This window comes from Leptinotarsa decemlineata, unplaced genomic scaffold, assembly GCF_025532065.1.
Source record: "Leptinotarsa decemlineata unplaced genomic scaffold, Ldec_3_MD MMD2_tig00002974_RagTag_RagTag, whole genome shotgun sequence".
NCBI classification, from domain to species: domain Eukaryota; kingdom Metazoa; phylum Arthropoda; class Insecta; order Coleoptera; family Chrysomelidae; genus Leptinotarsa; species Leptinotarsa decemlineata.
This window is the reverse complement of record NW_027412578.1, coordinates 10607251-10623555: the sequence shown is the minus strand read 5'-3', so window position 1 is coordinate 10623555 and position 16305 is coordinate 10607251. Positions and strand designations below refer to the sequence as shown.

The window sequence follows — 16305 nt, the reverse complement described above, 5'->3', positions numbered from 1 at the left end:
TTAAGATGATGTGGTGCTGCAGGTTTTTCCGGGTTTTCCTGCAGCTGAAAAAGCAAATGCGCCACTGGAATCAATGTAGTCGCCCCGGAGCGCCAATTAATTTTTATTGTTGTTTTTATTTTATCGTTTTATGATTTCACAAATGTTTAATAAAATGTTTCAAACTATATCCAGAGTATACTCGCATTTTCGTGTTCATTCATTCGTCGCTTTGCCATATATCACCAAACTAAGATCATCTGCATAGGCAGTTACTGCAGAATATGGTATTCTCCTGCTTATATTATTGATACATAATAGAAATAATAGTGGCCCAAATATAGATCCCTGGGGTACTCCCAATTTACCTGACCTCATTTCTGATGTTGAAAACGAATAAACATCAATTCTCTCAAATTTGAGTGAGACAAACTGCATTCTGTTGCTGAGGAAAAATGAAACCATGAATGTGAATTTCCTTTTATTCCATGACGATCCAAAATGACATTCAAAAGTCCTACCCAAATCACATAAACACTCAGGCGAATGTTCTATGTGGTATTCTGTGTGAGGGTTTTCAAATCAATTCATATCATGAAAGTCGGAACTAATGAAATGAACAATCATGGCATAACCTAAAAACGCGAGGAGAATGATGTACTGGGATTTTCAACACCATTCAAAGGAGCGTCTCGAATTTGATGCGTCTAGCCCCAGAGTAGCCCGAAGTCACTCACATGAACAAACGAAATCAGCGGAAAGAGAAAGATGCCGAATTTATTGGAAGTATCCATTCCCCACCCTCAACAAGCTTCCAAGCTCAATGTAGCTCTCGTCGACGATATACGGTATTGATATACAGTATTCTTAGCTCCGATTGTGATGAATATTGTACAAAAGAAAGAGGAAAAATGGATGAAACATCGATATTTTCTCTTCGGACTTCGCAAACTCCACTCAATTGAAGAAGTAGTTGCAATGGTTCATACTTGACTGATTCATTACTTTCATTCTCGGTTACATTCAACGCATAAATTACTGAACACACTAGAATAACATTTAATCAGGTAGATGTGATACATGAATGTACCGCCAACATATTTCTTGAGAGGGGAGGAAACGCTTGATTGAGTTAAATTGGATAGATTGCTTTAGTGACTAAAGCCGCGGCAGGCAAAGGCGCGACGTGTCGTAATTGATGGAATAACGAATTACTCGTGCCATATGCGAAGTTGATATGAGTTATTATGACACCAATTTCGATGTCATTGTGTATTCCCTAACGAACAAAAGTATGAGACAAAAACCTCAGTGAGAATCCTTTACAAATGCATTATTTTAGGTCTATATATATATAAAAGAAAGTGGTGTCAGTTACACTATTTGTAACTCAAGAACTGATGAACCGATTTGGCTGAAAATTGGTGGAGAGGCTAGAACAAGGAGAGGGGCATAGGATACTTTTTATCCCGTTCGACCGCGTTTCCATGAAGTCACCAAGAAGTCACTATAAAATGTGGTATAGCAAAAACGCATCTGACATGGAATAACAAAAAAGTAAATGGCAGCTAAACGTAATTTTGTCGAAGGATAATGAACTTATGATGCACTGTTTGGAACCTTTGTTGTAGTAATGAATATTACTGGAGTTTTTTCACAACACCAAACCGTTATTTTAACACCTCGACACGTGTTTCGATCACCAAGTGATCATCTTCAAAGAGGAGGATTAAAACTAAGGACTAGTGCGAGCTAATCCTATTTATGCTAAGAGGTAACTCATACAGGTAGACCATCCAGGCATACCAACCTAAATTGACTTTACAATTTTGCCTTATCTATTATTTTACAATATATGTTTATATAAAACAATTTTCAGCTATATGAAAATTAATTTCACAATATTGCCTATCCAAATTTATTTTTGCAATGTGTCCTTATGTAGTAATCAGGAAACCCAACAAAATTAATTTATTTTATTTCAACAAGCTATATAGTATGCTCTTTGGTATAGGTCCGTCATAGTTATTCATAATAATATTGTGTTTACTTATTTCTACACTCTCATAGGCATCTAGTTGCCTGTTGTTGTTGACTTGTCTAACTAATCTGAATGAACTGAAGTCTATGGAATGGTTTTGTTGCAAAATATGATGGGCGACTGCTAATTTTTCAGGTCTTCCATATTTTAAGTGTGCTACGTGTTCCTTATATCTCACTTTAATAGATCTTTTTGTCTGTCCATAATATTTTGCATCACAGTCCTTACATTCAATTTCGTAAATTCCAGACTTTTCCGAATTCTCGACTTTGTCTTTTGGACTTCCCAAAAGGCTCTGTAGTGTATGACTTGTTTTAAAAACCACCTTCATACCTAATTCCTTGAAATCTTGGTTTTTGTCCTTTCTGAAAGTCGAGATTTCGTTCATCCTTAACCTAAACTTCTTTTTCCTTATTATGTCATCTACCATGTCCCTCGAGAAACCGTTAGTGGCTACTATTTCCTATATTGTACGTCTTTCTTTTTTGAACCTATCATGTGTTAGAGGGGAAGTCAAAAGACAATGCACTAAAAAATTCAACCCAGCACGTTTTTGCTGAATGAAAAATGAATTTCCAATTTTCCACAAACCATCTTACACGGACATTATCATACATAATTCCTCAACACACTCTTACCAGCATTTAGTTGCTGCATCCAATAGAATGCTTTACAGACTCATAAATATTCCACTGTCTGAGAATAGTTTCCAGAGAGAGCTGAGTTTGATCAAACAAATCGTGGTTAACAACGGTTATAAGGTAGATAGTATAGACTACATTCTTTTCAAAAAATTACAAATTCAAGATATAGAACAAGATATATATATAGAACATTGTCATATTTAAGTGCACTAACCAATAATATTGCCCGTTTTTTGGAGAAAGAATGCGTAAACGTAGCTTACAAAACGAGTAAGTGTCTAATTAAATGTAATAAAAACAGTAAAGATGAAACTTTGGTATCGGATAGATCAGGAGTATATGAACTGACTCGTGGCTCTTGTCCAAAACTGTATATTGGCCAAACAGGGAGAAAATTTTCCCAAAGCATTAAAGAGATAAGAAGTAGTTTTGTAAATAGAAATATCAATACCACCTTTTAGCAGAAGGACATGAATTCAATCATGAATACGATGTGTTACATTTAGAAGAGAAGAGTTTGAAACTCAATCTTGCTAATAGAAATCCTAATCATGGTTATAAAAGTTTTTCTCTGAGCGTAGGTGATTTTTCTACAGATATAATATATTGCTTTCGGTAACCGTCCAGGAAGTATGAGATACTTTTTCTTTAAGAAAGTAGCATTTTTCTCGCCTAGTCCGGGAAGTACGTACTTCTCATGAAGGCCGGGAAGGATAACATCGTTGTTGTCATTGTGAATATTAAAGAATATAAAAGTATCAACTTAACTTGCTTCATTTTCAATAGTAACAATTATTGGGTCAGCTGGTGCATATAGACGGGAAGCTCTAACACAAATGTCCTTCAATAATAATAATAATAATAGTAATGTTTATTTTGACAAGAAATGAATCAAATTCACAAAATACAAATAAACATGATACAAATAAACATGATAGATCTCACTGAAGTGGTGAATAACTTACATTATTCACCTCTTGTACGTGAGTTTACTTAGCGTGCTAAATATACTATAACTCCACTTTGATCTAATATACGACAAAGAAGACATGTTGCTTGCGAAAATATCAGCTTCCAAATCACATAGTCGGAGAACTTTTGTAGTAATTGGACAAGAAAACCTACCGTTGTATAGGTAATATCTATCTCCACGATCATCCCATATTTCACACAACATATTCGTAAAATATACAGGCGAACCAGAACGAACCAGAACGTTGAACTCCAGCGACGTTATTTGCTAATAATGGTGGAAACATCATAAATTTGAAACACGGTGGCTAGATGTCTACCAATGTCACTGAAAGATATACAGACAATTCACTTACAAACAAAATTAAAATTGTTCTGCCTTCAACCAAAGGCATCTAAATATCTCAAGAATTCCATATCAGCAACTGCTCTAATTATTATGTAAATATTTATTAAAATAAGAATTAGATTTTTTCTGTTAGTAGCTATTTTCTGCTTGAATTGCAATATTCAATACAAATAAGAATTAAAATGTTCGAAATCGTATTCTACAAAGAAATATATTGGAGAAATGTGTCTCACTCATTTGTCATTCCACGCGGTTGTCGAAAAAATAGTTGTCGAAAAAATAGCTATGGCTCATCCAAGAATTTTGTCTACTCGTCCAAAAAATTCGGACTTGTTACGTGAATTACTATTCTCGCAAGGAGTATGAAAATTGTAGCACTTTTTCTATTTAATGAAAAGGAGCAAATGCAGACGGCAGCTCTTCGTCGGTTGGCACTATGGATTCGTTTACAAACAAAAGTATATCATTGTACAGTAATTGATTGGTCAAAAAATAGGAGGGGCGCCACTGCAACTTTTAAAATGTTTATGTCAAAGATTACTTACTTGGAAAGTTGAGCAATCGAGTAATGACTAAATAGTTGTTATACCCAAAACTATAAGAGACTTTACCATATGATATTATCAAGTTGATGAGTGTTAATCAATAAATAAATGAAACATAGTAAAACATATTAATAACTCTTCAATGGTTCAGAGCAAAAGTTCCCAGAAATAAGACTTGTAATTCTAATAATAATATTCAATATTAGATACCTCGAGAGGTTAATTGGTTAGGTAGATGTTTTAGGAAATTAATTTCCCAGCGCATAGTACTATGTGATGGTTTACATATATTCGTTGAAAAACATTAATAATTAAAAAATTTAAATGGTAGGATTTTATCCCGTATAAAATATATTCATCGGGCTGAACCATGGAGTGTACACTTCGGGCAAGTGAGCCCTATTGGAACCATAATACCAAAAATATCCTTGAAATGTAGACGAGGGGTTAAACCAAAGCTTGGGAAATAACAACCAGAACAGAAACCGTGACAATTCCCTGGGTGAAAATCCTCCGTGTAAAACAACCCTATGAATGTTTTTTTTATAGAAACTGTATATTGTCGCTAGCAAGAGAATAATGAAAAGAAAAGTAGGAAAATTCACCTTCTGTGAAGGATTTTATCTTGTAGCAAAAAAGGCGTTGGCGTGGTACAAAGTATTCTAACACCAAATTGTCGTAAATGTTCAATATAGGCCTCTATTAGAAGCCAGGACGTAGTGGTTGATAATAAGATGGGTAGAACGAAATATCCACTAAGGATCATTTAACAAATTCAGGATTCGTCAGCCGAACAAAATCAGAAACACCTGTAGGGCAGACACCTGTCGTTTTCGCGAAATCTACCATCCTAACTGATCAGAAAACAATTCCTTTTCTTCTTCTTCTTCTTTTCGGAAGATAGGGTACTAGAGTTTTGACCTATCAATATTTGCATGTTCCATGCGTAAAGGTCCAATCTGAACAGAATAAAGTAATGGTATGTTTGGTTGTATCTGGTCAGACACCCCCTAAAGTTAAATTGGCTACACTGACGAAAAATGAAACAGTTGACAGTCAAAATATCATCAAACAGCTGACAATTAAAATTGAACAGAAAATACCAACTCGAAGACACTCCTTGTGAAACATATCCATAACCAAAACATTCGAGATTAGCAATAGGATTTTTATACGGTTTCTATGGATGAGGTTAGACAACCAACTTTACATATCTATGTTTGTTATTTTCACGTTCGCTGAGGGTAGGTCACCACGGAGTGAAATCCATGTTGCTCTAAAACTTTTTTATTTATTTACAAAATAAAGTAGCGAAAATTTACATGCTACAAAATATAAGTGAATTCTTAGTCAAGCCTGCGCACTGTTGGATAAAAAACAGCCACAGTACGAATAACACATATTTCGATGGATCGACAGTTTAACGCGAAGTGTCAAATCTATTCAAATGCACACATTAAAATGCAGAGTATCATTGATTTAACCAGAACAGTATATCACATCAGTAAATCTATTCAGTTTACATACACTATGTCGCTAATGAACATCACTTGTAAACGCTCCAGTATTGACGTAATCTGATTTCTGTTGTTGATAATTCTGCATTGAATAAATACATTTTGAGGGGTAGCTGGATCGACAAATGATTCACCTCTGCGGAGATCAGCGCTGATACGATGTTATGGAATATGCTTCCAGCACTCCAGTAGGAGTTATTTAGTTGAAGACTCATTCTGCTGAATTCCAATTACTCAATGTTTGGAGTACAAAATGAATAGGAAAAGGTGTTTTTTGTAAATGTAAATGTCAAAGTAGTTATTTCGAAAGTTTTTTTTCGTGTAATTCAATGTTTATATAAAAGTAGGTGTTTCAAAGGGGTTGTTTTCCTGTTTGTGTCTGAGAGCAACTTCTCTACACATCTTTGTAGACAGTTTATTTTGAAATTCATTGCTTCCTTCCTTTCCTTGGAAAATGATCATATTTTTGTTAGTATAAAGATGGAAGTAGAAAGGCCTTTATTTCTCAAAAAGCAATCTCTCCTCAAAATATGTCTCTTCCAGCAATTTGAAAATACACCGTATGAACATTTTCTAAAGTTCCAAAAAAAATTTGTTTTGTGATAATTTTTCCATCAACTATTTTTATGAAACCATGCTTATTTTAACTAGATACTATTCCTTGCGTATTTCTACCGTTCCCAATTCCTTCAGTACACAAAACAAAGTTTAGTTTTCATTGTACTGGGATGAAGAATGTCTTGCCTGGAAAGCCTGATTAAATTTTAGACATCTTGCAAAAAATATATGGGAGTTGGAATAGATTTTCCGTTAACCAGCTGCCATCCTCATAAAAAACTATAACTTTCCCGAGTCTAAACTTATGCGAGCCGAAGATTAACGAAATCTGCAATTTTGTAGGGTACTAATAACGGCTCTGAATGTCACCTACCTCTCAACCTTGACTATGAATGACGTCACCCGACCTGGAGCTATGTGCACATCGTATGACCTTGAAGACCCTGAACGAACTTGAGCTATGAGCACATCATATGGTCTTGAGCATATGTACTTGGTACATGATCTTGAGTTAGGGTATAGGTCTTGAGTACAGAAGGTATAATCTTGAACCCCCTTTCTTCCTGATAAGTCCTATATAAGCAAGATGTTTCATGCTTTTACTTTCGGTTTAGATGACCTAAAGTGTTTCAATTGGTGATGAGTATTTATTGGGTTCCAAAGTGGCAGCAACAAGTATCTACCAATCCATGTAGTGAGTGTTTTTGTCGTCATAGTCGTAAAGGTGAACATATCTTCTTGAACCGTAATTTTCATTTTTTTTTAGAAATGGATAATTCAAAATTTGACATTGAAAAGAATAATTTTGCGATTATTCAACAAAGTAAAGGTTTGGAGCAGAAACCCATTACGTTATTGGTTGTCAATTAAGGTTATGAAATTGAAAATATGTCTATGCTTTCTACACGATTTGGTGAATACATCCAAGTACTTCAATTGGATGAGGACAGTAATGCTTCTTTCAAATCATGGCTTACAAAACGATTCAAAGAGCAATTTATAGTTTGATTTCACATTTGACTTCAATTCCAAAATGACTAAAGTGAAAGTGAGTTTATTGAAAACAAGTTTCTACGCCATAACAAAAATACTCCCACGACATAGGTTTCTGCTTGAAAAAACTTTTCTATAATGAAACACGAGTCTCAATTTTGTAAACCTTCTATAGATTAAATCAAAATAAAACTCATCACTGACTTTTGAAATGGATTCCCATCAAGTATCGGCCAATTCCATTTGAGTTTTTTTGTTACTTTTTCCTCTTCGTTGGATTTTATTTCAAGCTCATTATTATTATATCACTCGAATAGTTAATGAAAATAATCACATGATTAAGTATAGATGTTATGATACCTGATACTTACCTAGTTTCTATTATCAATAATATTCATTCATTCATTTCATGCCAGAGTAAGTGCAATAGTGAAAAATGGACTGTTTGAAATGGTACCTGATCATAAATCTCGATTCAACCTGTTGTTTATTTATTGGTTATGATCAACACTGATAAGCACTACCTACTAGTTTTCTTCATTGCCTGAAGATACCAACTTGAATGATATCTTCAGTTTGGTTATTGGAAAAAGTATTTGTTTTGGACTGATTCTACGAGAGGTTCCAGTTTTTTCTCTTACTGCTCATCAACGAAAGTGAGTTGATATTTTCACAATTTTACTTCCAACAAAATTATCAGAATTTGATAACAGAATAAACACCAGAAAGAGTAACTTACCCTCTTTCCATTGAGGTACCAAGTTATATTTGCCGCAGGATATGATGCTGGAGCTGTACAATTTCCTTTCGCGGGTTGTCCAATTTCTAAGAGGTCCTTCTCCATTATGATTGTTGGCTCTTCAACTGGTACATCTGCAAACAAGAATAGATCAGTTGGAAAATGTAATTATCTAATTCAGAAGTTTTTTGAATATGATATTGATGAAGTGAAGCAAGTTTTTGGCTTTCATCGTTACTAAGAAAAACCTTCGAGTATTTGAAATAGACGAAGGATGCATAATATACAGTCCACATAAATCTGTATATGAAAGAGTTCCTCATAGCTTACCAAAGAAATTGATCGTTCAGCCACCGTTTCAGATATTTTCAAACGAATATAATAAACTGTACCCTTATATGTATACCTATATAGCCAATCAGTCGGTAGCCAAGCGGTTCGGCGTGGGTGATTTGTTCACTCACTCGAATTGACTGCCGTGTTGGTCGGTGGTTCAAGCCCTAGTCGAACGACCGATCTTCACTTGCTATCGTCCAACCCGTGTTAGGAATCACACGTTAAAAAGTAAGACCTCGTTAATCCTTAGCTCGCAGTTGATATTATGTGTGAAATATAAGATCGTTCAAATGTCTGCCGCAGCTTCTCTGTGTGGAACGCATCTGGAACGTCCAATTTTTCATGACTATGTTGAGAAGCCCTCCTTCAAGATGTGCAGTAGATGTGTAGAAATCTGTCATCAGTCTGTTAGATCATTCGAGCCGTATTCATTTAGTGCTGGAGATTGGGAGTAGATTGCATAAACACATTTTGAATAGTCAAACTCGTGAAGTTATTCCTGAGGGGCTTCTCTCCGACCATGCTTCAGTCCGGCAGCTGTAAATTAAGTTGAATTCAACCAATGGCATGGATTATGTTGGCTTTGAGGGCCGCTGTGTTTTGTGGCTTATTTGCACACAGCTGCAACTTGAAAAACTTCACAAAAACAATTCTTACAAGGTCAAATCTCATGATCTCGATCCCCAAATCACATCATTTCCACGCGAGATGACCATGCCCTCCAATCGTTCGTGCAGAATAGCCAATGTGGCACGAGCTGTGTGGCACGTAGTGCCGTCCTATTGAAACTTCATGTCGTTGGTACCCAGATCATTCAATTCATGCCAGAAGAATTTGGTAATAATCGACCTATAGTGCTCGCCGTTGACAGTGATATCATGTCCAAAGTCGTTCTCAAAGAAATATGATCTGTTGACGCCGCCAACTCAAAATCAACACCAAACAGTGACTTTATCGAAATGTAACGGACGCTCTTGGATCATGTGAGGGTTGGTATCGTCACCAATTCGACAATTTTGTTTGTCCACATACTTATACGACATTAACCTTTTGTTCGTATCATCTTGACTTAAACAGGTTGGAGTCTGGCTCCCTTACCCTTTCGACTGATGTTCGTCAGAGAGACAAACGGGTCAAGACTGATTTATGCTCCGAGGATGTACCTCTTGCTCCGATATCGGAGCAAGAGGTACATCCGTCAATTGTGCAATGTGTTGTAATCAAGTTTCTCGCCGCAGATGGCGTAAAACCGCCCGAAATCTTAAAGAGATTGACTGCCCAGTTCGGGGAAGAGAGACTGTCGCGAGCTATAGTGTTTGCATGGCATAAACAGTTCGTGGAGGGTCGTGATCGTGTTGAAAATGAGAGTCATGACCGCAAACCTCGCACCAGCATTACAGCGAACAACATCAGCAGTGTTCGACGGCTTACTGAAGATGACAGACGTCGTTCCACTTCTGAAATTGCAAGTGAGGTCGGGATAAGTTATGGGACTAATTACTCCATACTCACAGAGGAGCTAGGGTGGCGCCAGGTGGGTTCTTCGCCTTCTGTTAAAAAAAAATCTGTTTGAAATCTGTTTTTCCGTTAACCAGCTATCGCACCCCTACGAACGACCACCCTCAGAAGTCGAAACTTGTGCGAGCTAAGAATTAACGAGGTCTTACCTTTCAACGTGTGATTTCTAACATAGCTAACCAGAAATTGCATCGTCTTCAGGTGTGTGGGCGTCTTCTTGCACGATTTTAGGAACAAGGTGACCAATTTCCAACTCATATTATCACCTATGATGAAACATGGGTGCACCGCTACACTCCAGAGTCTGAACGAGCGAGTATGTAGTGGAGAAAACAAGGAGAACCTGGGCCAGTGAAAGCCAAGTCACGTTTGTCGGCTGGCAAGGTTTTGGCTACCTTTTCACTGAACAGCGTGGATTGCTGTATCTCGATTTTTTGCACGAGCACAGGACAATTAATGTGGCTTACTACTGCGACGATTTGAGTGAGATCCGACTTGAATATCGTCGCAAAAGACGAGACCTATCGATCAGGGGAGTGGTTCTTCTTCATGACAAAGCTCGCCCCCATACAGCAGCCTTGACTAGGGAAAAATTGGAGCAACTGGGATGGGAAACATTGGAACACCTTCTTTACAGTCTAGACCTGTCACTCTGTGACTTTCATGTGTTTGGCCCTCTCGAGGAAGTTTTTGAGAAGCCAAAGATTCGATAGTGATGCTGGGGTTGAAGCCTGCGTGCGCAATTGGCTGCAGACACGACCTGCATCTTTCTACGTGGAAGGAATTAGAAAGCTGCCTATCCGCTGGGGAAAATGTGTTTCCAAATCAGGAGATTATGTAGAAAAATAAAATATATTCTTTATTGCGTTTAAAATTAAAATAAATGATCAAATAAAGTCTCGTTTATATTTGATTCACCTAGTATATTTTGAAAGCGTATTCATGTTGTTTCATTTGTATTCAGATAAAGTGAGTTTTTCTCTGAGCCATTGGTACACATCAGAGGAAATTTAATAACATTTCTGACGGATATTCGATCCATTCCTGTCTGATACAATAACAGATGTGTCACCAGCCTAAACAATAATTGAACAATATCCTTTATATTGAGTAGATATAGGCTAGTCAAGTCAGATAATAATAATAATAATAATAATAATAATAATAATAATAATAATAATGTTTATTTCATAAGATTGAATACATTTACATATAAACAAAAAAAAATGCAGAAATAAACATGGCAAGCCACTGAAGCTCATAGAGCTTGTGTATGACAAAAAAAATGAAGAAATTAAAATGAAACAATCAATCAAGTTGACACGTTTTGTGTGTGATGTCAATTGAAAGGGAAAAATAAATAAAATATCATGAACAAGAATCAGTGAACAAACATTACAAACTAAACTATCGGTCATAACATTCATCATTCATACACCATATACGTATAACAAATGAAAGTCATATATCTTATATTTCATTCACTGTTCTGTTCTTAATATGGTCTTAGTTCACTGCACTTCTGTAGAGTCACTGTCTATTCTATAAGGTAAGTCCTTGTTCAGAAAGATTGCGATAGTACAGAATATGGTGAACAATAATGACAGATGTGGATTAGAACATATAAATAAAAGTTCAAATATAAGTATGAAGCTGGTGTATATCATGAATTGTGAAATTATTTCCATTTATACTTTAAATATTCACATTATTTTTTGTGAGAACATGTGATTTTTCTTTCTGTATCACTACTTCATTTTTTTTCATTCCAATATTTCATTTATCTTACCTATTGTTATATTCGTTAGCCATAATTTCAGTTCTTTTTTAAATCTGTTATCACTTGTAATAGACTTAATTTCGAATGGAACTTCTGCATAGGCAATAGGGCACAAGTATGTGAGAAATCTTTGACTTCGAGATGTACTTACTTTAGGAATTCTTGAGGTTTTGTGCTTGAATCTGGTATCGTGCAAGTGATCCACAGACAATAATTTTGTTTCATATTTCCTATGATACATAGCGAGACTTTGAAAATATAGATGTCTACATGTAAAAAATTTAGATTCTGCGAAAAGTATTTCAGACGGATAGGTATAATCTCTATTGAAAATAATTTTAATGAGAAATTTTTGAGTGACATTTATAACCCTGAGATGATTATCAGTAATACCTCCCCACACAATTATTCCATAGTTGATATGGGACTGTACTAGACCGAAATATAATGTTCGTAGCTGTACTATGTCAAAAATCTTTTTGAAAAACTTAAATTTGTTCAGTAGAAACCTTATTTTATTCGCAACATATTCTGCGTGCTTACTCCATCTTACATTTTTATCTATTATTATGCCAAGATATTTTATATGTTCTTTCATATTTATAGTCATTGTGTCATTGTCATTATCGATTTCCAACGAGGTATAATTTGGCAATTTGTTGTTGAAATAAGAGAAAGGTACAAAGTGAGTTTTTTTTGTGTTAATTGTCAGCAACCTGCTCTTAAACCAACTGACAATTTTTATAAAATCTCCCTCAACCTTGTCCTTCAATTCATTACAAGTTTCAGCGCGATATATTACGGCTGAGTCATCAGCGAAACTAATAATGGTACCTTCTGAATTGACCCTAAACAAATCATTCAAGTAGATATTAAATAGGAGAGGCCCCAATACCGTTCCTTGGGGGACTCCATATTCTATGATGTCGATGTAATTCAATTGAAGTTCAGACTAAAAATTTCCCTGTAGAGGGAGATACATTTTTAAATTGACACACTGTATAACTACGACATAATCGTATCACATTTCGTCACATTGTTTTTATCAGCACCCTTCAGAAATTATATAATTCCCCCAATATTCTGAAGAGTGAATAAGAAATGTTCTGTTTGTATTTCCCAAGAGCCTTTGAATAAATGCACATTTCAATTCAGAATACTCGAGAGAAAACTAAATATTAATCAGCTCCCAAAGATGTCCCAGCCTCCTCAAGAAAATCCAACTGAAAATCCCGCGTCGAATTCCTTATCCCCATCCAAGAATTAAAATATTGCCGAAAAACAATTTCATTATCTCTTCCAAGAATCCCCATTTGGCCGGATAACAAATTCTATTGTCACCAACGGCCGTAGCCCGATGAAAATTTTCATTGGATAGAAGAGAATCGAATGAGATAATTTTACCAACATGTTTTTCATTTTCCGGGCTTTTCAGCAAGCTGGTCTCGTACCGACCTGCTTGAGTTACTTGGAAAACACACACCGTGTTTTTCAACGGGCAGGAAGGAGGGGAAACTGTCGAATTAGCGCTCAAGGGTATGGAGATGTATCTTCTGCAGGTTGTTTTCGCTTTCGAATCCCATTTCAGTATTTCTCAAGTGTTTTCCTTCTGAAGACACTTGGTGTGTTTATAACTGCTGAGGACTAATAACAATTAGTCACTCAGTGAAAACAAGCTATTGATGTCGGCGGTAATATCAATGGGGGTTCCATCTTATACAACATAAAAGAATAATTGAAATAACATTTCACCGTCAATTGTTTACTGAAAAAATAATACAGTGTTCAGTATGAACATTTCTTATGAATATATTATCAACTAAATAATGCTAATCACAAAAGACTAAAAGTTAAGGTGTAGAAATTTGAAAACAGAAATGAAAAAAAGTAACTCTATACCCATGATAACATACGCATCTCTGGTCTGGTGGTCAAAGATGAAGCAGGCGACCACCATCAACAAACTAGGCAAGGTGCAAAGACTTGCATGTTTGGGAATAAAGAGAGCATTCCCAAACAAGCAACCCTAACAGCTGCATTGGAGACACTCCTGAATCTACCTCCTTTACACTTTGTGATAATGGGGAAGGCCAGGATGGGCCAATTCAGAATGGAAAACTCACCGAACTACAAAAGATCGGACCTAACAGATATTTCGGAGCAAGTGGACGAGCACATATTGAATATGTGCACGGACCACATGACACAGAAATACACCTTTGACACAAACTTCACGGCCAAAATCATGAGCCGTGAAGAGTGGAAGACCATTAGTCATCCCGTAAACATGGATCGAACACCAAACATGGAACGAGAGCTGGAATATACCGAGCGGATAGAAATCTAAACTACAGCTATCCGCTAGGACTATACACATCCGTCTTTCAGGCGGAAGTTTATGCTATCTTGCAGTGTGCAAGGCTCACCAAATTGAGACCTCTAAGAAATGAGCGGATCAATATTTCAACAGACAGCAAGAGCGCACCAGGGGCTCTGACAAATCCGAAGGTGACATCAAAACTGGTCTGGGAATGCCATAAAGAACTGAATGAACTTGCAAACAGGAACAAATTGACTTTGTACTGGGTGCCAGGATATTCAGGAACCACAGGTAATGATAAATCTGATGAATGTGCTAGACGCGGATCATCAACTTCATATATAGGTCCTGAACCAGCTCTGGGAGTACCAAAATCATTGGTACGAAACCAGATTGAGGCATGGACCAATAAGAAGCACACAGAGTACTGGACGAAAGTACTTGACAACAAACACAGTAGAAGCTTCATCAGGGAACCGTTCGAGAAAAGAACCGAAGAACTACTTCAATATAGTAGGGATCGACTCAAAGTAATTACAGGGTTACTAATTGGGCATTGTCCGCGTAGAGGACACCTGAATTAAATGGGGCTGTACAACGGAGACCTCAGCTGCAGATTATGCAACGAAGGGATAGAAACAGCTCTACACATCTTATGCGAATGTGAGGCACCGAATCGCAGTAGGCAGGCAATATATGGACGTACAAAATTACGCCCGGAAGAACAAACATCCAACACGGAACCTGTACAAACTAGTACAGGGAACGGGAATATGGGAGAATAAGCGCAATGAGTCCAAGAGGCTGCAGAGTTTTCTGGAGACTTGGACTAAATGGGCAAGTCGGACAGCTCCCAAGGTACAAAAAAACTCTATACAGAGCTGTGAAGATCATGCAAAGAAGTTCCAGACACATGAAACATGAAGAGTCAAGAGTTTTTGCGCTTGATATTTCTAAGGCATTCGACCTTGTGTGGCATGAGGATTTGCTAGCCAAACCTCGATGCTATGGCTTATCGGATGGATCGTTTTCGTGTATGGTTCTCCAGCTTCCTGAAAGAAGGTGCCCTACCAGTGGTCGTTGATAGATATATCTCGAATACTTTTACCATCAACGCTGGTGTTTCCAGAAATCCATACTGTCTCCAACCCTTTTTTTATTGTATATCAACGACTTATTGGAGAAAACGAAGAATCTAATTTATTGTTTTGCTGACGACAGCAAACTTGTCTCGTCATTTCATTTGGATTCCAGGATATCGGCTGCGAATGCATATCTTCACCGGCTGCAGGAGGTTGTATGTCTTGATGAGGATCTGGAAGGGATTGCGAATTGAAGTGAGAGTATAACCAGGTTCAATGCCATCAAAACCCAGGCATCGGTTTTCTCCAAATAGATGAATGTCTCCGAACCGGATATAATAATGCCAGGACAGATAATTCCGCTTTCTGTTTCAATAAGTTTGTTGGGGGTTAAAATAGACACCAATATGTTTTGGCACATCCATGTCGCTGGAATTGCAAAGGCTGCTTTTCAAAAGCTTGGAACACTGTTCCAAACCAGAAAACTGTACACCCCTCAGCAACTTTTGATGTTTTATAAAGCTCAGATCAGACCTTCTTTGGAGTATTGTTCTCATGTATGGAGCTCTGCCCCCAAACATACCCTGAAGTTGCTGGATCCCATCCAGAAAAGAGCAATCTGCCTGATTAGAGACGCGAGTATCACTTGCAACCTTGATAGTCTGGAATATCGTATTGTCTCTCTTCTATAGAAACTTTCATGGGAATGGTTCAAGTAACTTGGCAAATTTGACTGTAGCTGCTCATCGTTTTGAGGCTCAACTCAGTACACCTCGAACTTCACTGCTTGAGAACTCTTTCATTTGGATAACTATTTTTTCACGAAATAGACTTCTTGAAAACGTTTTTCTATATGGATTTAATCTCCAACGATTTGAAACGCTACTTTCGCACAGGCAACGGTCTCAGAACGGCTTGAGGATTCTCCTGTA

General features: G+C 36.8%; 1 protein-coding gene across 1 annotated transcript in view; it reads right to left on the bottom strand.

The window, feature by feature from the left end:
* Positions 1–16305, bottom strand: part of LOC111513912 (uncharacterized) — a 230334-nt gene that overhangs the window by 84711 nt on the left and 129318 nt on the right. The window contains exon 4 of the mRNA XM_074177470.1: positions 8338–8471. Within this exon, the coding sequence (XP_074033571.1) occupies positions 8338–8471 (134 nt within the window). The remainder of the gene's footprint in view (positions 1–8337; positions 8472–16305) is intronic.